The 22891-nt window shown below is 43.3% G+C and overlaps 2 protein-coding genes across 7 annotated transcripts in view; one reads left to right on the forward strand and one right to left on the reverse strand.

Moving 5' to 3' along the window:
- LOC122928607 (protein kinase C and casein kinase substrate in neurons protein 1-like) overlaps window positions 1-9354 on the forward strand; it is a 95845-nt gene extending 86491 nt beyond the window's left edge. For all 3 annotated transcript variants that reach the window (XM_044281605.1, XM_044281603.1, XM_044281606.1), the window contains 3 exons: window positions 2261-2355; window positions 5316-5410; window positions 8697-9354. In XM_044281605.1, the coding sequence (XP_044137540.1) occupies window positions 2261-2355; window positions 5316-5410; window positions 8697-8812 (306 nt within the window). In that variant the 3' untranslated portion in view covers window positions 8813-9354. The remainder of the gene's footprint in view (window positions 1-2260; window positions 2356-5315; window positions 5411-8696) is intronic.
- Window positions 9355-12672: 3318 nt separating this feature from the next.
- The window catches only part of MED25 (mediator complex subunit 25), a 51132-nt gene continuing 40913 nt past the window's right edge, over window positions 12673-22891 (reverse strand). For 3 of the 4 annotated variants that reach the window (XM_044281609.1, XM_044281608.1, XM_044281607.1), the window contains exons 16-20: window positions 21598-21705; window positions 21427-21510; window positions 20645-20827; window positions 16283-16490; window positions 12673-13256 (exon numbers count right to left, since the gene is read on the reverse strand). In XM_044281609.1, coding sequence (XP_044137544.1) covers window positions 13150-13256; window positions 16283-16490; window positions 20645-20827; window positions 21427-21510; window positions 21598-21705 — 690 coding nt within the window. In that variant the 3' untranslated portion in view covers window positions 12673-13149. The remainder of the gene's footprint in view (window positions 13257-16282; window positions 16491-20644; window positions 20828-21426; window positions 21511-21597; window positions 21706-22891) is intronic. The other variant, XM_044281610.1, reaches the window with a different exon arrangement.

Consider the following 22891-nt stretch of genomic DNA (forward strand, 5'->3'; position numbering starts at 1 on the left):
TTAGTTTTTATTCTAAAACTATACACAAAAATATATATATTAAAGCTGCCAGTTGAACAGATTGGTTGAATAGAATTAGGTAAGAGGTGGAAGGGAATAGAATGTCTGTAAGTTCAGAATTACCATGGTAGTGTCCAGTAATAGGCAAAGTCTTTGAAAGGAATAAGCCAAGATGGCGGGGTGCGCCCGTGTCCAGCGGGCGGTCGTGATGTTAGTCAACGTCAGATGGTAGAAGAAGGACGCAGGACCTGAGTGTGTCACTGTTTTTACCCCCTCTGAAGCGGGGAGTGGTTATGACACGTTCACGTCCAGCCTTGGGTAATTGGAACAGGGGCAGTCCTTTGCCCCATAAGGAGAAAATCTGGCAGAATCTTTGCTTTGCCCATTTCTCCATATCCCGTAAGTCCAATCAAGAAATATAGTTGATATTAATAATCAGTACAATTTTACGCATCATCTGATAACAAATACGACTAAAAGATAATACAGGGTGCCTGAGAACCTTTATATCTCAGAGCGGGAATCTCTGATTTGCCCGCGGGTTTCCTAGAAGGTGGGTTAGAAGAACCAAAACCATCTCTGAAAAGATGGTTCCTTTCACATTTCCATAACCCATGAAATATTAGGAAAATATGGGAAAAATATGAAGCTTATGGATTGAAGGGGACTTTCAGGTAATCTTCCTTCCTGTACCAACCAGCTGTGTGATAAGGATCTGTCCTTTTCTTCTGAAGTTCGCTGCCCAGGCTAAAGGTGTGAGACCCCTGCTGGTATTGGAGACACTATGGCTGCAGAAAGACCAGGTTTATGAGGTTCTGTCATAAGAGAACTAGATTGATGGCTACTCAACTTGGCATGGACAGGAAAGGTTTGTCACAAGGTGGTGATAATGGCACCTCTGCTCTGTGAATTACTCCTTTAGTCAAAAGAGAAGATTCTTAGTGAAGGCTCTTTTGTCTTTGTGATTGCGAAATAAGATAGGATAGGGGCTATCCATAGTATTTAGTATATTGGGCAGACTAGATGGACCAAATGGTTCTTATCTGCCGACACATTCTATGTTTCTATATTTCTATGTTGATATGGCGCATTTGCGATTTCCTAGTATCGCTGTGGATCGCAAAGCGTCACAGCTGTATACTGTGGGAGGCCTGTATACTGTGGGGGGGGGGCCCTTATAGTGTGGGGGGCCTGTATAGTGTGGGGGGTCTGTATACTGTGGGTGCTGTATAGTGTGGAGTGCTATACTGCTGTACTGTATAGTGTGGGGGGCTGTATCGGGTATAGTTTGGGGTGCTGTATACGGTGAGGTGCTAAACTTCTCTACTGTATACTGTGGGGTGCCGTATACTGTGGGCTGCTATACTGCTCTACTATATACTGTGGGGTACTGTATAGTGTGTGGTGCTATACTGCTTACTGTGTGGTGCTGTATACTATAGGGTGCTATACTGCATACTGTGGGGTGCTGGGGTGCACTGTAACACTAGGGTGAGCCGAGCCCCGGTCTCCTTCCTGCAGAGCGATGCCCACTTCCAGTCTGAGCCCAGAGCACTGATCCTGAGCCGCTGGAGTCTTCAGAACTGGAAGTATTTACAGTCAATCACTGTACTCTACCAGATGTGTGGATTTTTTGTGTGTGTGTTGTGGTGGATGGCGTGATTGCCTGCTAAGGTGTGGGAAGGCGGGATCCAGGGGGCCCAAGTAAATTTTTGCTCAGGGTCCAATCAATATTAAAGACGACCCTGCCCCCATCAGCTCCCCCCAGCCTCTATAAGCCTCAATAAGCCCCACCCCGAGCCTCTAATCAGACCCCCCAGCCTGCACTATCTTCAGATTAGACCCCAGTGAGACCTCAGACCAGACGTTTAAAAAAATAAACTTAACACTCCAGCTCCAGAAGGCACTGCCACTTGGCAGAATCACTCCCCCTCCCCGGTCTTCTTCCCTCCGTGCTGTACTGTGACCTAACAGCGCACGGTGTCAGATCATAGTGCGCACCTACGTGCACTACGTCCTGTCGCTGTACATGTCAGGACACAGATTGGGAAGAAGACCAGGGAAGTTGAGTGCAGCCAGCGTAGCATTGTTCTCACCTTCCCGTCCCTTCCATAATGGAAGTGGTCATTAGCATTTGCACTATATGCTCTGGCAGTGGGGCAGGGATTCGGGGTCCACATGAAATGATCCCACGGGCAGGAGGTTCCCCACCCCTGCTTTAGAGGAATGTGTTGATTTCACTTTCAATCTTCATCTGCAGGAGTGGAATCCGGATACTGAACAACAGATAGTAAAAAAGAAGAAAGTGAAAGAGGAAAAAGTGAAGTTATATAGTGTGACGCCCACCGAAAGCAGGTGAGATTATATACGCTGCAAAAAATGAATCCTGAAATATTATATTTGTCTGAACATGCCACTGTGCTCTATACACACTACCAAATATTCATAAAACACAGCTATTTAAAAACGGATTTTCTATAAATAGGGGCTAATAAGTTAACATCCACCACAATTTCCTAATATATCTTTGAAGGATGGAACTGAGAATGTATGTCAACCTCAGTGAGCTGGAGAAAATATTTAGAAAAAGAGCAAACAGCAGAAGGCGCTATACAGATAGATTTCAGTAAATAAAAGCGGCTATGCAACATTTTTAATTGCGTCCAATTCAGATCCAGATGTTGCATTGAAAAATGTTGAATATTTTTCCTGCGAAAACCCCTTTAATATGAAAGTTTATTTATGAACATGCACAAAAATATAAATTAGTCTCTGGACATTGGATAACCTAAGTCTGGAGGAAGGCACCATTCACGAATCTATAGACACATATTTATGAATCTATAGCAGTCAGTCACTGACTGAGCCAATGCTCCGGACTCATAAACCCACAGTGGGCAGAGAGTAAAAAAAATACATATCAAACTATACAGTATCTTTTCCCTGAAAACTATATATTGCTCTGTGCAGCATCTTCTGCATTATTACATACTGACCACTGTTCAAAGGGACAAAAGGAACAAATTACATTGCCTCATTTAAGCTTGGGATCCAATGGGACATTAAACGCGATACACGTTGCATGTCGCATTGAGACTCGCCAGTTGCCACAACCACTGTCAGAGGTGGCAACTGGTAAGTTGTTACACTCTGTTCACTTCCATTGTGCAGTGATTACATTAGGCTAGTATCGCAACGCTACGATCTTTGGCTGTGTGACGTGTGTCATGGGCAAAGTACCTTTGTAGTTGTCGCGGGTACAAAGCAAAAGGCTTTATATGAAAGACATTTCAAAGGCAGTTGATCCTCGAGGTGGACATGTATAACACCTCAAAAAGAGTTTGATCGGTTATTTAATTATATTGTGCAATCAGTAAAACAAGGTACAAGCATCTATGCAAAAATAAATTATTTATTATACAATAATTTATATACAATCAATAACAACAAATATAAAACCAATGATAGTTAGTAAAAATGTCGTACCCAAAATCAGCCATTAGATGGTGCTAACACAAATCTACCAGCCCTCTATCTGACAACATGGGAATTTATGCAATTTTGCTTACAATTATGAGAAATATACCATCAATTGATTATGCATACAAATTCAATAAAGAAAATGACAGACACGAGCCCTTGCTCTGCCAAAACTATGACTAATCTTGATAGTATTGCAATAAAGCTTATAAATTATCATCTTGATATCAGACTAGGGAATATAAAGATTCCCAACAGAGAAGTTTTCTTGTGGTATCAGTATTAGATCTTTTATTAAGTTATATGCATCGTAACTGAACAGCGCCAACATTAATGTAGCACCTAAACACTATATCCACACAATGGGGATTTTGGCTAGATATCATGCGAATCAATTTATCAACACTATGCAACATAAAATCATACATTAGCCGAGAAGGTAGGTAATAGGCAGAGTCTAGGGGAAGTCAGCTCTCAAGAGTTTTTCTGATAATTGGGATTTTCTTCCCGGCCTCTTTTCTTTGTTCCTTTGGGATCCTTTTTTTTCTACCTCCTCTGTGTGGGTTATTATCCACAGACTTATCAGTTAGACACACCTTCCTCCTAGTTTGGAACTTCCCAATCACTGTCGAATAGGCGTGTACATGTGATAAGGGTGTTGATGTCACTACATCACCCAGAATGCACTTCTGCTCCTGTTGTAATGTCACCTACTCATACTTAGCTGGTACTGTTGTATAAGCTATTAGCATCATACTATAAAGAGTTAACTACGCAAGTCTGACTTCATCTTGCATTCTATATATTTGACATCTAGAACCTAAATCAAAGCTAGAGGTATTCATTCTGACACTTCTTACCAATTAAGGACAGACTTCTAATTGCCCCTTTGAATGTTTCTCACACTCCTAAATTTATGTCATAGATAATACAATGATGAGCTTGTTCTCTCACAGAGATATCTGTGCCTCCTCTGCTATACCAATGGTTAATTGATTGTGAGTAAAAACACCACATATTTACAGATACTCATTAACAAAGTCCATACCCAAACTGTCCTTATCATATAATAGGAATATATGCGCTCCTAAGAATATATATACGATAGCAAATACATATATGTCCTTAATAAGTCGTAACAATATAAAACAATACATACGTCTTATTGAATAAATGGAGAGGAAAAATATGAAAAAGAGGGCGTCACTCACCACTGCTGAAATGAAATGTAGTTCTTTATTTTTCATGAATAAAAACGACAGTCCGGAGCATATCAGCAAGATGCACGGACATAAAATTGGCGACGGCCAGTTCGCGTGAATTCACGCTTCGTCTGGCCTCTGACCTCACTGCGCTGGTGCCACCCTACTCTTTTCTATCCTTATGTCATCAACATATGTCTTATTGATTTTCTTATACAAAACTAAGGTTGATTATAAGCGTATATAGAGATCACAGATTTTCTGCCTCATTAATAAATACCAAACTGTAGAGGTAATTAGCACCAGCTGCGTCTAGAGAGCACCCTTATCTCCTGTAATAAATCCATAAGGAGACAAGAGGGACTCTTTTCAGACTGGTACATTCCTGAGAAGAAATCTTTTTAACAGTGACCTTTCCATGAACCTCTCTTGGCCATCTTTAAAATACATACATATACAATATGGCCTCCTATAGGTATATATAATCAAATCCACTATAACTAGGATATTTAGATAAATGTTTTATACACTTATGAAAAATTACAACATAGCACAAAAGGCGAGCACCTTTTCCTGGAGGACCCATCACGTCCAGAGAGGCTTCCTTTTTAAGTCCTTTTATCTGTTTTACAGTATGAATAAACCACCAGTAAATGTCCCTGGAGTGCGGGTACGAGCCGTCTATGATTATTCTGGACAGGAGTCTGATGAGCTCAGTTTTAAAGCAGGTAAGGACTTTTCACCTTATAACTTAAAGGGGTTGGTCACTTTCTGGGTACTTGTGACCAATGTGTTTGTAAGATAACTATATAACACTTACTAATATAGTATTCGTTGATATTCTGTGCCATTTGATATATTTCATAAGCCATGTCCCCATGTTGGGAAAATCATCTGTGCCACCCACAATGAGGTTCTGTCCATAAGATGGTCGCTGATGGCGGGTCATGTGACCAGACACATCGGTCAGCCTTCTCCATTCTCATACATTGCACCTGCACTAAACTCCCAACAGCAGATGGCAGGTGCGATGTATCTGAATGGAGGAGGCAGTGTGTTGTGTCTAGAGTTATTTTTGCCTGGTCCCATGACCCTCAAACAGCAGCCATTTTATGGACAAGACCGCCTTGTGGACAGCACAAAAAACTTGGCCAAATAGGGGACATACCTTATGAAATATAGAAAATAGCATAGAATATCAACAAAGAGTATATTTGAAAGCGCCATATAGTAATCTTACAAACACACTGGTTTATTGTGGCCAACCCCTTTAAAATGATATCCATACTGTATTGTCTTAACCACTTCCTATAAAAGCATCTGAATCCCCATCTGCCAGACACTTAAAGCCCCGACCCTGATCTGCCCAGGAGCACCCACCAAACTGAAAAATGCCCAATCTTAGAGTCACCATGTGGAACTATTTTTATAGGCAATCCGGCTAAAAGCTGGACGGTTGGGAGGTGTGAAAGTAAAAGATTGGGTCACAGTGGGCTAGATACTAATGTATCTGAGGTCTGGTGTCCTGTCCGTATTTTATTTAGCTAAAAACCCAAAAAGGTAAAGAGGTAAAAAGAATGGACTATTGACCTTGATATGGTCATATAAGCAAGTCCTACAGGACAAGGATACACGCAACATTTGTAATAGGTAGATATTTACAATTCCTAGATGACTTCTAATTTCTTGTTATATTTCATTAACACAGAAAAGGATAACATTATTTACTATTTTGGCTGCTCCTAATTTTTGGTGTAAATTGTTTTTCCACATTTTTGGAGCAACTTCAGACATGTTTATGAAGCAAGAAATCCAAAAAGAATCTTCCAGTGTGGCTCGCCAACAAAAGAGGTGTAGCTTTGTAAGGGAATCAGTCATCAGTTTTATGGTCTCCTAACGAAGGGCAACATAAACTAGTGATCCCCTTAACAAAATGCTGGGTCACGTTAATTGACCCAGCCATTTTTCTAAAATCTTGTGTTAAACAGCTCCAGCGCATGCCAAAAGAGTCCTCATATTCATGAGCTCACGACTCCTCGCCCACCTGCCTCTGATTGACAGTTTTTTTTTCCATATTAATCAACAGCATGTGGAAGGGGAGAGCCAGGAGCTCATGCATATAGGGACTCGTTAGGCATGCACTGGAGCTGATTTTAGCAAAATGGCTGGTTCAATTAAGGCTAGCTTCACATGTGCACACTTCACATCTTCCGAGAACAGCCTGCCGGAATGAACCGGATCTGGCGCTGCCGGATGCGAATGGGATGTGTGTCGGCCCTATTAAAGTATAATGGGGTCCGGCGGACATTCTGTTCGCATCCGTCTGACAGTCGGAGAAACCGCCAGACACAAACCGCTGCGTCCTGTGGTTTGTGTCGGGACGATCCTCCACTTGCCTGCCAGAACAGGCTACCGAAACACTACTACCGCGGATGTGAAAGTAGCCTAAACAAACAAAGTGACCCATTTTGCTAAGAGGACCTGTCACTAGTTAATGTTGCCCTTAGTTAGGACACCATAAAACTGGTGAGTGATGCCCTTTAAGAAGCAACTGTCACAAAATTCTATCTCAAAGAAAGCCAACCAATAGTCGGTATGAAGTTAGACAACAGTGTCTAGTCATGTCCACATTGATCATCCTCTCTGAGCCACTGTGATAAATATCTCTAGGCTGCTTGTCTACGTTTACATGATCTACATTTTAGACAGGATTTCTCCCACTTCTTGTCACTCATCTAGTACTAGCCAGTCCATATGCGGTCTGAGAGGAGTACTTGTTGTAGTACCTGCAGGTCTAGTGTCCTGCTGGAATTAGAGTCAACTATGATTCACCTATTGGTCACCTTGTAGTCCAAGAGGGACCACACTGAGTGAACAGATCCTTAACATTTATATAAAATCTTGGACGCAATTTACGGTGGTTAGACACAGCTGCTTATCCCAGAAAGGGAAAAAGGCACAAAACGTACTAAAATGGTAAATACATGCAGTAATTTATTGATGATTTATTGGTGATCTGAACATACTAAAAAACCTAGACTATTTTATATCAGTGTGCCTGGATTTCTAATTTGATGATGTCCCTTTGGGTTTTTAAGTGCAACAAAGTGGCTTAAAAACATAAAAGAAGTGATACTCGCCTCCACCCTCTACTTCTAGCTTGACAAACAGAAAACGCTTTGAAATGTCCTCTCAACTAATCACTGGCCGCACCATTGCCCCACGTCTGCAAGTGATCAACTGGGCAATTTAAGGCATTTACCTGCATGTTGAGACAGGAGCCAGACCTGAGCAGCTTTAGCAACAATAGCGTGGGAACGATGGAGGTATTGCTTAGTTTACATTTTTAAAGAGCCACTGTACTTTCCCATAATGTCATTTTAAATAGAGAATGGTGTAATTAGCAAATTTCTAAATCTCTAAAAGGGAATCTGTCACCCCAATTTTGGCTCATTATCTACAGTAATACATGAGTAGTAGTGCAAATAAGGAGTCCAGATCAAATTTTTTTATTTTCCTACTTACTCCCGTTCCCTCACTATCAGCGCTCAGAGCTGTGTTAAAATACAAGTCCTCTCCATTATGTTACAACAGCAATCTGGACTGTGTTTAAGTGCAGCTTTGAGAGCTGACAGAAGGGGAACCAGAGGGTGATATATCCCTCCTTATCTGTGAGCTCCAGCGCTAAAAAAACAAAAAAAAAACAGTGGGAAGTAAGAGAAAGGACGTCACAACAGTACAGTGCTAGCACAATGCCATAGAAGGGAGACACGCCCCCTTGCTTCTGAGTGAAATGCATCAAGCTGTGCAGCTGAAACAGAATAATATGACTTCAAAAAAACATTAGGGAAACCTAAAAATAACTGTTTCTTCAGTTATGATTGTACAAAGACACACAGCCCTTATGCAAACTTATTTTGAAAACTCAGGTATGCTTTAAACCACCCTAACCCAGCTACCAGTTTAAACTTGCACAATTAAGTACAACACATCTAACTAAACTGTCATAACCAGGTGACGAACTGACAAAGATTGAAGATGAGGACGAACAAGGCTGGTGTAAAGGAGTGACTGATCATGGTCAAGTGGGCCTCTATCCTGCCAACTATGTTGAAGTTATTACCGGATAGTGGCTGAAAAGAATCAGGAATTCAGTATTTGGTATATGACAATCAGCTCTACAGGAATTGTACTTATTTGTTCCGATCCTGGGCTGAGGTTAGCAAGTGACTGGAGCGTGAAAGTTTTTGGGCTATTACTGATTAAAGAAGACAAGTTTGGATAATTATAAAGTTTCCTTAAAATGCTGTTACCCAAAATTTGTCCTTCCTAGGGGATTACCACTGCCTGGGTATTATTAGCACCAGTCTGTCAAGCATTTGTCTGTTTCTTTTATATCAGCAATATGATGTCTGAACTGTAAAACTGCACACAGATTTCAGGAAATGTCCTGTTTGGACCATCATCATACCCAGTGTGATTCACAGTCCCATGGATGCTGCAGTGTAATGTTGTGTGTTGCCTTTTGAAGCATAAGTCTTTATGGAGAAATTAGGCTGTATGCCTTATGCCCCCCCCCCCCCCTTCCTCCTCCTGAAGGAATGTTATGTTTTTATTTTGTTTTTTAAATAAACGCTAATGCAATGGAAAAACAATAAACCACACCGAATTGAACAAATTGTCTGTGTTTACATCAACAAGTATGATCTGTAACTTACAGAAATATTCAAACATGTTAAAAAAAAAAAATAGCCCACCAAAATACATAAGGGAGATTTATCAAAAGAAGTGTGAAAGAAAATGGGCTTCCACCAGATTCCACCTTTAATTTATCAGAGCTCCTTTGGAAAATGAAAGGTGAAATCTGATTGGTTGCTATGGGCAACTAAGCCAGTTTTCCTTTACGCCAGTTTTCATAAATCTCCCCCATAATTCTCACATGTAGATCAAACTTGAGGTTTACAATCCCAATCAAAATCCAAAGGCAAGACATGCAGATTTTGTGGCAAATTTGTTCATGGTGTAAAATGTGTTCTTAAAGGGAACCTGTCACCAGGATTTTGTGTATAGAGCTGAGGACATGGGTTGCTAGATGGTCGCTAGCACATCCACAATACCCAGTCCCCATAGCTCTGGGTGCTTTTATTGTGTAAAAAAAACTATTTGATACATATGCAAATTAACCTGAGATGAGTCCTGTCCCTGACATCTCACATACAGGACTCATCTCAGGTTAATTTGCATATGTACCAAATCTGTTTTTTTACACAATAAAAGCACACAGAGCTATGGAGACTGGGTATTGCGGATGTGCTAGCGACCATCTAGCAACCCATGTCCTCAGCTCTATACACAAAATCCCGGTGACAGGTTCCCTTTAAGGACAGATTTTTTAAAAAAAATATTGATTTGAAATCCGTGCAAGTCTCATCTTCCGGTGCGGTTTCTGCACAACTGATCAGCCACACTGAGTTGTGTGTTAAAGAGGACCTTTCATCAGTTTAGCCAGAGTCCAATTCTGGTCTTACCTTATAGGACGGCCCCTACTGATGCCATGCCCGCTCTTGGCCCTGTTGATTTCAGCGCCTTATATTATAATGAGCCGAATCTGTTATATTAGGTGGAGACTCACAGTGGGGGCGGTTCTCTTCTCCCTGGCTGTGAGCGCATCCAATCAGAGTGCACCGCATCCAATCAGAGTGCACCACTCTTAGCCAGGGAGGAGCTCATTCTCCCTGGCTAAGAGCGGTGCGCTCTGAATGGATGCGCTCACAGCCAGGGAGAACCGCCCCCCAGCTAAACTGCGAGTCTCCGCCTAGTATAACAGAGATGGCTCATTATAATATAAGGCGCCAAAATCAACAGTGCCAAGAGCAGACGAACAGGGGGAGGTGGGGGGGACTTTGGAAAAAATAAAATAAAAAAGTGCCATGGCATCAGTGGGGGCCGCCCTATGAGGTAAGACTATAATTAGACTATGGCTAAACTGATGAAAGGTCCTCTTTAAGCAAAACTTCCATTAAAGGGGTTGTCCCATCACAGACAATGGGGGGCATATCGCTAGGATATGCCCCCATTGTCTGATAGGGACCCGCACCTATGCCTAGAACGGAGCGGGGAAAATGGTGGCTGGAGGACCCCGAGTTTCCCACCGCCAAGCACTCTCCCCATACAAATGAATGGGAGCATTCCGTTCTCTGTGTAAATGTGGGTCCCGCTCCTATCAGACAAGGGCGCATATCCTAGCGACATGCCCCCATTTGTCTGTGATAGGACAACTTCTTTAAAGTCAATGGAGGGAAAGTCGAGCATGACTTGCAATACAAAATTCGTCATGTCTGGATGTTTGCAACTGGCGCAGTTGCTGTGTGTTGCATTGCAACACCACTGGGAGAAAATACATGAAATGTTGCCGTGTACGGGTTGTCCAAGTTAATAAAAAATTGGGACGGTCCCTGTAAATGGTTGAAAATAGCAAAATAAGTGATACTCACCTTTTTTTCTCAATACTCACCATCTGCATCTTTCTGCTCTGTGCTCTGCTGCTGTTTGTTTTTCCTGGCTGCAGTAGTGACGTTCCACGCGCACAAGTCACCGCTGCAGCCAATTGCTGGTCTCAGTAGTGACACTGTGTATACTGCTGAGGCCAGTGATGCAACTTTGTGCACAAAACATCACTGCTGCAGCCTAGAACAGTGTTTCCCAACCAGTGTGCCTCCAGCTGTTGCAAAACTACAACTCCCAGCATGCCTGGACAGCCTTTGGCAGTCCAGGCATGCTGGGAATTGTAGTTTTGCAACAGCTGGAGGCACACTGGTTGGGAAACACTGGCCTAGAAGATGATGGCAGCTGCAGAAGGAATGAAGCGCAGCACTGGAAGAAGGGGGGAAAAAAGCGGAGTATAGATTTGTTTATGTTAGACCATTTACAGGGGCTGCCCGGGTTCGTATTTAACTCAGATAACCCCTTTAATGAACCAAATTATTGACATTGTTTGTTCAGTGGGGGTGCAACCCCTGCCGATCTTCAAAACAAAGGACCATGGAGCCACCCTTGTTCCAGGTAGTGTTTTGTAGAGGTGCAGCTGTGTCTGGTACTGCAGTTCAGAATCATTTACTGGGGCTTGTACCCCCCCACCATCAAGGTTTAAAACCTGGATATGTTGTTTTGAGTATTCATTTATTATACTGCTGCTTAAAATATGTTTGGACTGATGGCTGCTACTGGAAACAGCGGCAGGACATCTCCATTAATCTGTCCTAGACTTTAGATAGCTAACAGTGTGCATGATTCTGTATATACAGAAGAGGGGAAAGCTGCCAGACACCGGGGGCCACGTTAATTAATCTACAGTATAAGAAAGAATGTCCGATCTTTGTTGTCCATGACAGACATTGGGGGAGCGACCGCCATATCTAGATTGTAACTGTGTAATTTATATGGCCTGCCTGACTGTAACCTAAAAAACATTATAAAAACAAAAGAACACACAAACCATATATATTCTAAAATAATTATTTAATTACTTTACTATCAAGCCCATGATTGTGTCTAATGACATGAGGAAACCAAAAATACTACTTGTTATGAGATGTTTTTATTCACAGAGTTATAAAAATGGGTTAAATAACCTTCATCTGCAAAAAACTGCATATTGCATGTACATCCATGGCAAAATGGAATTGTAATAGGACAAAAATAGAACCTGGCTGAGTGCTGCCCCACAGTGGAGGGAGATGGGAGTGCACACAGAATCTGTACAGGAGAATCCTAAGTGTTAGGCCTCATGCACACAAACGTATTTTGTTTCAGTTAGTTTTTTTTTTTTTTTGCGGATAGGATGCAGATCCATTCATTTCAATGGGTCCGCAAAAAATGCGGACAGCACACCGTGTGCTATCCGCATGCCTGTTCCGTAGCCCCGCAAAAAAAATATAACATGTCCTATTCTTGTCCGTTTTAGGCATTGTTACAATGGATCCGCAAAAAAAAAAAACACAAAAAAAAAACACAAAAAAAAAAACGGATGGCATAACATCATACTTTTTTTTTTTTGCGGACTGCAAAACACATACGGTCGTGTGCCTGTAGCCTCCTGCCGGAGGAATCAGCCAGATTGTGGAAGTGATGTAGTAGAAGAATGCCAAAGTTTCTCTAGTAGTATTAAAGGTAAGTTCACATGTGTTCCGAAATCCGGCAGCCTGATCCGTCTGCCGTATAATGTCGTTCACTGCCAGACTCCGTTAACTATAATGAAATCTGGAGGTAATCCGGCCACTTTATGGCATAAATATCAGGTTTCGGCCCAAGAATTGCCGTTACAGGCAGCAGCTTTTGTCTGGCGGACAGCCGGCATTTGTGCAGGAATGCTGCCAGATCTCCTAACGCTAGTGGGAACATAGCATGATTGAAGTTGACCGAGGGAGTGATTCATAGTTCAAAACAGATGTAATCCCAACTTCTATTTTCAGATAAGGTCCATTAAAATATCCTCTTCCATGACACTTTGCGCCTGCACTTGTTGTAATCCTGGTTGAGGGACGGGTCCCCGAGGCCCTGCATTCATCATGACACCTGCAATTGCAAATCAGAAACATTAACAGAAGGAATATCATGTTAAAGGGGTTATCTGGCAAATTATATGGATGACCTATGCTCAGGATAGGCCATCAATATCAGATCGGGGGGGTTCGACACCCGGGACCCCTGCCGGTCAGCTGTTAGAAGACCCTGGCGCTGCGGCCTCTTCCTAGCCTATGTGACGTCACATGGCCCAGCTACATAGAAATGAATAGGGCTGAGCTGCAATACCCAGCATAGCCGCCATACTATGTACGGGTGATGTGCTTGATAAGTTGCTTGGAATCCGCGGCGCTCACCAGAGGCTCCCGAAAGCAGCTGAACGCAGGGGATGCCGGGACTGGGACCCTTGCTGTTGTGATAATGATAACCTAATCTGTGGATAGGTTATCTTTATCTTTTCCTGGATAACCCCTTTTAAAGTAAAATTTCAACATGTGGCCTATAATCTATATAATGTCATCTGTAAACCACAGATTAGAATGGATTAGGCCATGCTCACGTAGAGTGAAATCTCTTTGAGACAACCATCCAAAATTGCACATAAAATGTTTTATGGGGGTTGTTCTCACAAGCAAAAATTAATGCAGAACAGTGTTAAATGTGTTTACTTGTGTAGTTACGTGCTGACTGACGTGTGCCCTTAAAGGGTTATTCCTATCTGGGCATTTGTGGCAATATCCAAGGACTGGAGAGGTGCCCGCATATGCATGTCTCTCTCAATTCACTACTGTTGGAGTTCTGAAAGCAGCTGAGTTATTTTTTCGGAACTCCCACAGCAATGAAGAGAGACAGCAAGGCTTGCCTATGCACCTCTCCCAATCTCTGGGGTCTGCACCTATTGGAGATTTATGGCATATACTGTGGATAGGCCCTTCATGTCCAGATGACAATACTCCTTTAACAAACGCTGTGTATTTCTAAGCATTATAGAAGACAGTGCTGTTTCAAGCCCTCAAGGGGGACTTCATTACCGGAGTGTTTACCCTCCCTTACTAGGCCTATTTTTCAGTTTTAGCAATGGGCCTATCTAACTCTAAATAATTACTTAATTTCTGAGCCAACTTACATGCATTTGATATTATTTTTCACAGAACACATTAGACGGTTACAAAAGATTTCAAGACAAAAGCTTTCTAAAACAATTACCGTATGTTTGCTCTGTGAAAATGTACGCTATTCGTTTAATTTATCTACTAGCTTGGCTGACCACAAGACTAGAGTGCATTTTGGCAGTCCATTTTTCCATACTGCCAGTACAGATGTTGTACAGTGTCAAAATATTAGAAACTCCCTCAAAGTGACTTTTTTATGTTAACCCCCAAGGTATTCATTTCAGCTTTTAGTTAGTAGTAGTCTGCTATACTATTGCTAAAGCAAGTAACTATAGAAATAACTTTTTAAATTTTTTTCATTTCATTTTACTTAAAAAAAATTTTTTTTTTACTTTTTTCATTTTTTTTATTTAATGGAAAAACATGGAACACAGGAGGTAACAAGAGCTGGTATGCACCAGTATCTAACCAATAGAACAAGGCGGCGGCAAACAATGTATCCCTGGACCACGTGTGTGTAAAAAAAGCTGAATACACAACACCGTTTTCCCCTTCCCCGATTTGAGAGGGGACTATGAGAAAACGGTGACAGCTGTGTCCACACTAATTCAAGGAATGTGGAGCACCAGGGGTAACAGTAAGGAGTGTATACTGGTACCCAAACCGCACAACAAAATAAGGTATCAGCAATGGTATTATACTGGCACCTTATATACTGATAGCAAACATATAATGCAAACAGTTATTTCAGAGCATAAACAAAAAGCACAACGACACACAAAAAAACAACAAAGAACATATAATGATATGGGTGTAAAAAAAAAAAAACTCTGTAACAGAGCATACACAGTTACACCCAAATCAAAAGGTGCACGGCGGCACCACTGGAAAACCAGGTGTCCTACCCTACAGGTGGTGGATACCCCGGACACCTCCGTTTTGATGTTTCTGATCAGGGTGGTCCACTTCGACGGTTGAGAGTGAGCACAATGTAGAGGGATCACAGGAAGATGTTCCTTGCTATCCCTAGTTGACCCTCAGGACCCTACGATAACCCTTTGGTCTAACCACGGGGTATCCCACTAGTTGGGACCCCGTCCGGAACCTAACCCTGGAATTGCGATCCCTGTTTGGCCCTGAGAAGATCCCAACATGCACGTTTTTGAGGCAAAGAATAACAATCCTCTCATCAGGGGAGTATATATAAAATGGGACAGAAGATGTAATTTGCTTGCTGGAGATTATATAAATCACCAGCAAATGCAGAAGCCACCAGGTGCGGTAATTCCCAGGTGGAGTAGAGTGCACAGATAGGTGCACATCATACAGGGAAAAGGAAAGGGGAGCAGATGGAAGAGCCCCTCCCTTCTTACGGTACGCAGGTTGGGGCCGTAGGCATTGATGTTTCCTGTTACCTTATACTGGTGGCATATCTTTAGGATATACCACCAATGTCATATATTGTAGGTGCGGGTCCCACCTATTTCTAGAACAGGGACCCCAAAGTGAGAGAGTGTGGAGTGGAAGTTAAAAAAATTAAAAAGTTATGGCCCTCAGCATTTGGTCATACAAAAATGAATGTTGTTATCAATAAAACATGTTTTGTGCAAAAATGGTGCCTTGCTCCTGTGCTGCATTAAATTAGGGGTGCGGCAGTGCTCCTAGGAAGAAGCGATGGAAATGGTAAGCTTGGCAGTTTGCTCTGGCTCCAGCCTGCTTTGCTCCCCTGTGCTACATTCAATCAGAGATGGATCACCAGTGGAAATTAGGAAGAAAAAAGAAATTAAAAGCTTGGCAGCTGCCTCCCCTCCTCCAGTCGACCCTGCTGTGACATGCGACTTTTCATTTTATATGGGACAGGAGTAGGAAACAAAAAGAACAAAAAAAAAAAAGTGCATGTGGTCTTTACAAAGAGGGTCCTTGTAAAGAAACTCTGCTGGCTTTACAGGTTTTGTTTCGACATACCTGGCATGGGTGCCCGTTGTGCCATTTGACTGCCCCACTGCTGTGCTGGGGCCTGATGCATAAGAGACTGCCCTGAGATCTGCAACTGTGGCTGGCCAGGGGCCTGGTGTGGCATCTGTTGCCCCAGTGCTTGGTGAGGAAGCATGCCTTGCGTTGCCTGCTGCAAGTGATGCAAGGGCTGCTGTGCTTGAGGAACTGTAGACTGCGGCTGTAGGAAAATATAAAACATTTGTTAACATCTTGGACCTGACACTACAAATTTGATCCAAAGATATTCCGTTATAGCTATACCTTTAAGGATTAAAACAAACATTGCAGCCCTGTAGCTATTGTGGTGCCAAATCAGAGCTCGAGGAATCGAATCAGGCGCAAAGTGGATTACAAAGTTGGGTACATTCAGTACTCTGTTAAAAAAGACATCACTTGGTCCACGAGAATCCCTTTTTAGTTCATGAGCAGAGATGTGTGATGTCAAACTTGGAGAAGGCTCCCCTCTCCTGAGAAGGTCAGGCTAGCGCAGGTTATGCTGAGCCGCCATCTGGCACACAAGGTGTCTGACGCCCTCTGGTGACATCACTCACATCTGGTCTCCATCAGCCACATGCACTCATTTAGTTATTGGAATAGAAATCATTTCCACTCTGACGCTACAGTTTTTAAGAAAGGATTAGCTTCAGATTGACAAGTGACGATAAGCATTGGCAGAAGTGGCAGCGTAGGCCTGAGAGCGGCCACTCGAAAATCTAATGCATGTATCAGATACTTTATACAGCCCTCCCTGGCAATTAGAGTTTCTGCAGTTCTCTGTTAATAAAGCTTAAAGGGAGTGTGTCATCGGAAAATGACCCATTGTTTAAAATCAAGTTTTTAAGTTAAACATATTCTTTTCAAATGTTTTGGTAATTTTTTTTTATTTTTTACATTTCCCATCTCTATCTAAAAAGCCCTAAAATCATGCCGTTTTCACAAGGCCTAAAACGCCAAGACTTCCTGTTCTTTGACAAAAGCCACACGTTCTTTAGACATAATAAACTGGAGACTTTGTACGTTCAGACCGGCTGTCTCTAGACCTGCCCCAGATCCATCACAGTGGCTCAGGCGTGATAATAAATGTGGTGCAGGGACAGACGCTTTTTCTGATTCTATACAAACTATTGGTTGGCTTACTTGGAGATAGAATTTTACGTCAGAGTAGTAGTGCAAAATGGTGCATCTTAGCCCTTGCCTGTTTGCCCGAAAGCCCACCCCCTTGTCAAGCATGTTAGAAAAAAGTGTAGAAATCCTACATGCGCCAAACTGCGCCACATCTTTTGGTAGGTTTTAGGCGCAGACTCATTAGTAAATCTGGGCCATTGACTTCTATGCAAGATTTTCCTATGCATGCTCAGTGTGACCTGTAAGCAGATCAGGAGGGAGTAGATAAGCTATTGTGAATGGTGGATCCTGTGTTATCTATTCAGAGGCGATCGCTCTCATTCTAATCCTGCCTATGATAATGAGAGGACTACTGAAGAGTTACTAAGTCGTCACATATTATTAGGTCAATGCGAAAAGTGCATGATACAAGTATTTTAAAAATATTAAATAGAAAAATCACCAGTCTTAATAAATGACCTCAAAAGTCTCCAATCAAAGGAATTCTCTATAATCTAAACAGCCTGGACTTGGAGACAAACGAAAGTGTGACATCATCAGAAAAGAACACAACCAAGGAATAAGGAGCTCAGCAAAGGAATAAGGACAAACTACTGCAACATCCCCTGAATACAGAGTACAGCCGAGGAATAAGACAACTACTACTGCAACATCCTAATAGGACACAGCATAGGAATAAAGACAAACACTGGTGATGTCATAATAGGACACAGCATAGGAATAAAAACAAACACTGGTGATGTCATTATGATCGGACACAGCATAAGGCCTCATGCACACGACAGTGTGCAGTCCGCAAAATACAGATACTGTCCGTGTTGCATCTGCATTTTTTGCAGACCTATTGACTTCATTGGGTACATGATTTGCATTTTGCGGTACAGGGCATGTTCTATCTTCTTGCAAAACAGACATATGGATGCGGAAAGCACACAGATCAGCCATGTCCATTGCGCAAAAAAGGCAGAATATGTCCACAAAATGAGGATCATGTACCAACTGAAGTCAATAGGTCCATAAAAAAAATGCAGACGGTACACAGACTCCTCCATATTTTGTAGATCTTCGATTTGCAAACCTCAAAACAGATGCGGTCGCGTTCCTGAGGCATTAGGACTCTATTGTTAACCAGGGTTTCTTTGTAGTGATGTCACAGTAAACCACAGGAGAAAATGTATCAAAACTGGTGTAAATGAAATCTGGCTAAAATGCACACAACAACCAATCAGATTCCACCTTTCATTTTTCGGAGCTCTTTTGGAAAATGAAAGATGGGATCCGGTTGCTATGGGCAACTAAGCCAGTTTTCCGTTACACCAGTTTTGATAAATCTGAAAAACAGTTTTGATATTATTGTGACACCATCATAATGGAACGCAGTCACCAAGTTTTAGCTGGGTCCTAATTTGGCACTGGTCGGCCATAACTAAAGTCTGCTTTATTTGCTGTTTGAATGATCAGGACTATGACTGTTCACCTCTATACACTTTACATTATATTGGTGGGGCATATCCGGTAGTTGTGCTGCTGACCGGCAAACGTTTTTTTTGTGCGCCTAAGAAATCCGCTGACAAACGAGCATTCCTACAAATGTCTGTTTCTAATCATCAGCCTGTGTAAGAGGCTCCTTAAGGAGTGAAGACATTCCCCATATAATAACAATTCTGGAGCATCTATTCTTATGGCTCTATGATGTGCCATTCCTTTATTATTTCTACTAGAAGTTATGTATGAATTGCCATTAGCCTTCAGTAAGGGTGCAGAGGGGAGGTAACCAGTGGGGGGGGGGGGGGGGGGGGGGTGTACCTGCACAGACTCGCTCTATCCAATCAGTGCTGACATTGTCAGTCTGTGCAGGGATACACCCCCCCTTCCCTCTGTACCCTTACTGCAGACTGCTAGCAATTCAGTCATAACGTCTAGTAGAAATAATAAAGGAACAGCACAACATAGAGCCATAAGAATAGATGTTCCAGAATTGTTATTACATGGAGAATGCATGAAGCTATTGAAACAGGAATGTTAGGAGAGGGGACAGGTCCTCTTTAAGTGTGTCCGAGATGTCCAACAAAGGAACTAAAATGCTTTACATGACAACACAACACTTAAAAGGGGCTGTTTCACTTTCGCAAGTGCCAATACAAGGCAGTTACTAATGTATTATGAGTGTCCATATTGCATCCTTTGCTGGCTTGATTCATTTTTCCATCACATTATACCCTGCTCGTTTCCATAGTTCCGACCACCCTGTAATCCAGCAGTGGTGGTCGTGCTTGCACACTATAGGAAAAGTGCCGGCCTGTCTTGTGGCTGGGACCGTGGGAGCTCACATAGGCAGGTGCTTTTTAGTATAGTATTTAATGCACGTCTCGGCGGCCATAGGCCCCCATCTGTGCACGCTATCAGCATCATCTCTACCTCCAGCGGCACATTGCCTGACGAAGGCCAGATACGGCACAATTGCACAATTTTTGCCGCAATCCATTGCAAATACAATCAATGAAAGAAACCTTCTGCTGTGATTTATTTTAATTCAAGCACGACCACCACTGCTGATGGATTGCAGGGTGGTTGTAACCATGCAAACTCTCTGTTTAATGTGATGGAAAAATGACTCTACATGATGAAGGCCACTTGCTGAAGTGAGACAACCCCTTTAAGCTTACAGACCAGTGGTGTCCCCAATCTCATGGATCCAGCTCCCCCAATAAGTCTTGGGATGTCACTTTTAGATGATGTGAAGTTCACTTAAAGGTGTTATGAACTTTGTTTTAACTGATGATCTATCCTCTGGATAGATCATCAGCATCTGATCGGCGGAGGTCTGATACACGGGAACCCCGCCGACCAGCTGTTTGAGAAGGCTGGAGCCCCGCTGCCTTCTAAACTGTTTCCCGCTGGCCCAGTGACGTCACGACTAGTATCAACTAGCGTGGCTAAGCTCTGTTCACTTGAATGGAGCTTAGCCCCGCCCACGCTAGTTGATACTAGTCGTGACATCACTGGGCCAGCGTTAAACAGCGAGAAGGCTGCGGCGCTGCTGGAGCGCCGCTGCCTTCTCAAACAGCTGATCGGCGGGGGTCCCGGTTGTCGGTCCCCCACCGATCAGATGCTGATGATCTATCCAGAGGATAAATCATCAGTTAAAACAAAGTGCAGAGCCCCTTTAAGTTAAAAGCAACAAACCAGATGACATAGGATACTTACAGGCTGCTGACTGAGCAGTAGGTTTCGGAGTTGGGGGTTGGCACCAGGGTTTTGAGGTCTCAGCATGGTTCCTGCCTGGGGGTTCTGAGGTTGACCAGGGGCTTGCACCGTAGCTTGTGTTGCCTGCTGAGGCGCCTGGTTGGGACCCTGTGGTGCCTGTTGTTGCTGCATTCTGATTTGTAACTGTAAGGGATGATTGAAGGTCAGTGAAGTCTCACTTCTAGTAAAGTGTAAGAATTGTGCAAGGACAGTGAATAGCACCTAAAGAGATGGTCCAGGTTTGTGGCATGTTAAAATAGCTGCTTGCTGTAATGGTATTCGGCACTCAATACACTGACTTTTTGAGGGGCTTGTGGTCGGCTGGTGCCTATGGACAGTAGCCAACTAAATAAGCAGAGATGTAGTGCAAAGAACTTGTAGCAAACAGGACGGTGAGCATATTACATAGGTTTTTGCCCTCACCCCACTATACCTTGGTCCAGTAAAGCTCCAGTAATGTTTCCTTCATAGTGACTGGTCCAGTTGAATGAAGTTACACCACTACAGATAAAATGTCATTACAGCCTACCCAAAACACTGGACGAACTTAGAGGGAATTTTAGACACTAGATTTTTCAATAGGTTCCCCTGAGTTGTTTTAAATTGCTGGGCAGACCCTTTACATTCTCTACCATTGCTGTGCATATGTCACCAGACAGAATGTAAGCTGTACGACTGTGGCTAAATACATATGCAGGTTAATACACATGGACGTGGTGTGTGAGATTACTGTGGAAGCTCACCAGATTCTGGGATCTCTGCTGTTCATCCATCATAGTTACCTGGTTCACTGATGTCATGCCTTGTGTTACCTGCTGCCCGGACATCTACAAGATGGTGCAGATAACATTAATTGTTATTCATAAGAAATAAAGTAGCACACACACAATAAGAGGCTCTAGTGAATGATTTACTTGCTGTGGGACGGTCTGTGTCACCGGCAGAGATCCGGGTTTATTGGACAAGAAGGCCTGAGGGTTGGGCTGGACAGACCCAGCGCCCATAGACTGACCTGCCCCCATCTAAAAGAGCAAAAAGTGAAATAAATCAGCAGGTTACATAGCGAATACTCAGACAAGATGCTGTTTGAGAATAGGTTGTGATCAGATCGACTTGGTTTATTAAAGGGGTTGTCCGGGTTCAGAACTGAACCCGGACATACCCTTATTTTCACCCCGGCAGTCCCCCTGAGCCTAGCATCGGAGCATCTCATGCTCCGATGCGCTCCCGTGCCCTGCGCTAAACCGCGCAGGGCACGGGCTCTTTTGTTTTCAATAACACACTGCCGGGCGGTAACTTCCGCCTGGCAGTGTGTTCAGTGACGTCACTGGCTCTGAGGGGTGGGCTTTAGCTCTGCCCTAGCCGTTTTACTGGCTAGGGCAGAGCTAATTCCCGCCGATCAGTGCCGGTGACGTCACCGGGGTTCCTGTCAGCCCCATGGAGAGCCCCGGGTACGTCACCGGAACTCCTAAAAATGCCTTTGCCCTGCGCTAATTTGCTCCGATGCTCCTGTCAGGGGGGCTGCCAGGGTGAAAAACGAGATTTTTGTATAACTTACCAGTAAAATCTCTTTCTCGCTCTTCCTTGGGGGACACAGGAACTCTTGGGTATAGCTTATCTCCATAGGAGGCGTGACACTAAGTAAAAGACTGTTAAGCCCCTCCTCCAGCAGCTATACCCTCAGCCTGGAGAGAGAGATTTCCAGTTATGTGCCCAAGTAGTGCAAGACAAAGGCAAGGAGTAACCAAACCAATACCAACAAGTCAGAAAAAAACACCCGAAGGCCAACAAAAAAAACAATGGGCGGGCGCTGTGTCCCCCAAGGAAGAGCGAGAAAGAGATTTTACTGGTAAGTTATACAAAAATCTCGTTTTCTCGCCCAATTCCTTGGGGGACACAGGAACTCTTGGGACGTTCAAAAGCAGTCCACAAACAGGGAGGGACCACAATCAAAAGCGAACCAGGCACCGTAAACATTAAGGCACCGCCGCCTGCAAGACCAAGCGGCCCAAAGCAGCATCCGCCGAGGCATAAGTGTTCACCCTGTAAAACTTGGTGAACGTGTGCAAAGAAGACCAGGTGGCCGCCTTGCACAGTTGTTCAGCCGAGGCACGATTACGCTGAGCCCAGGAAGCCCCGACCGCTCTGGTAGAATGAGCGGTAACACCAAAGGGCGGATCCCTGCCCCGAGCACGGTAAGCCTCAACG

This window comes from Bufo gargarizans, chromosome 2 (assembly GCF_014858855.1).
Source record: "Bufo gargarizans isolate SCDJY-AF-19 chromosome 2, ASM1485885v1, whole genome shotgun sequence".
Taxonomy (NCBI): Eukaryota; Metazoa; Chordata; class Amphibia; order Anura; family Bufonidae; genus Bufo; species Bufo gargarizans.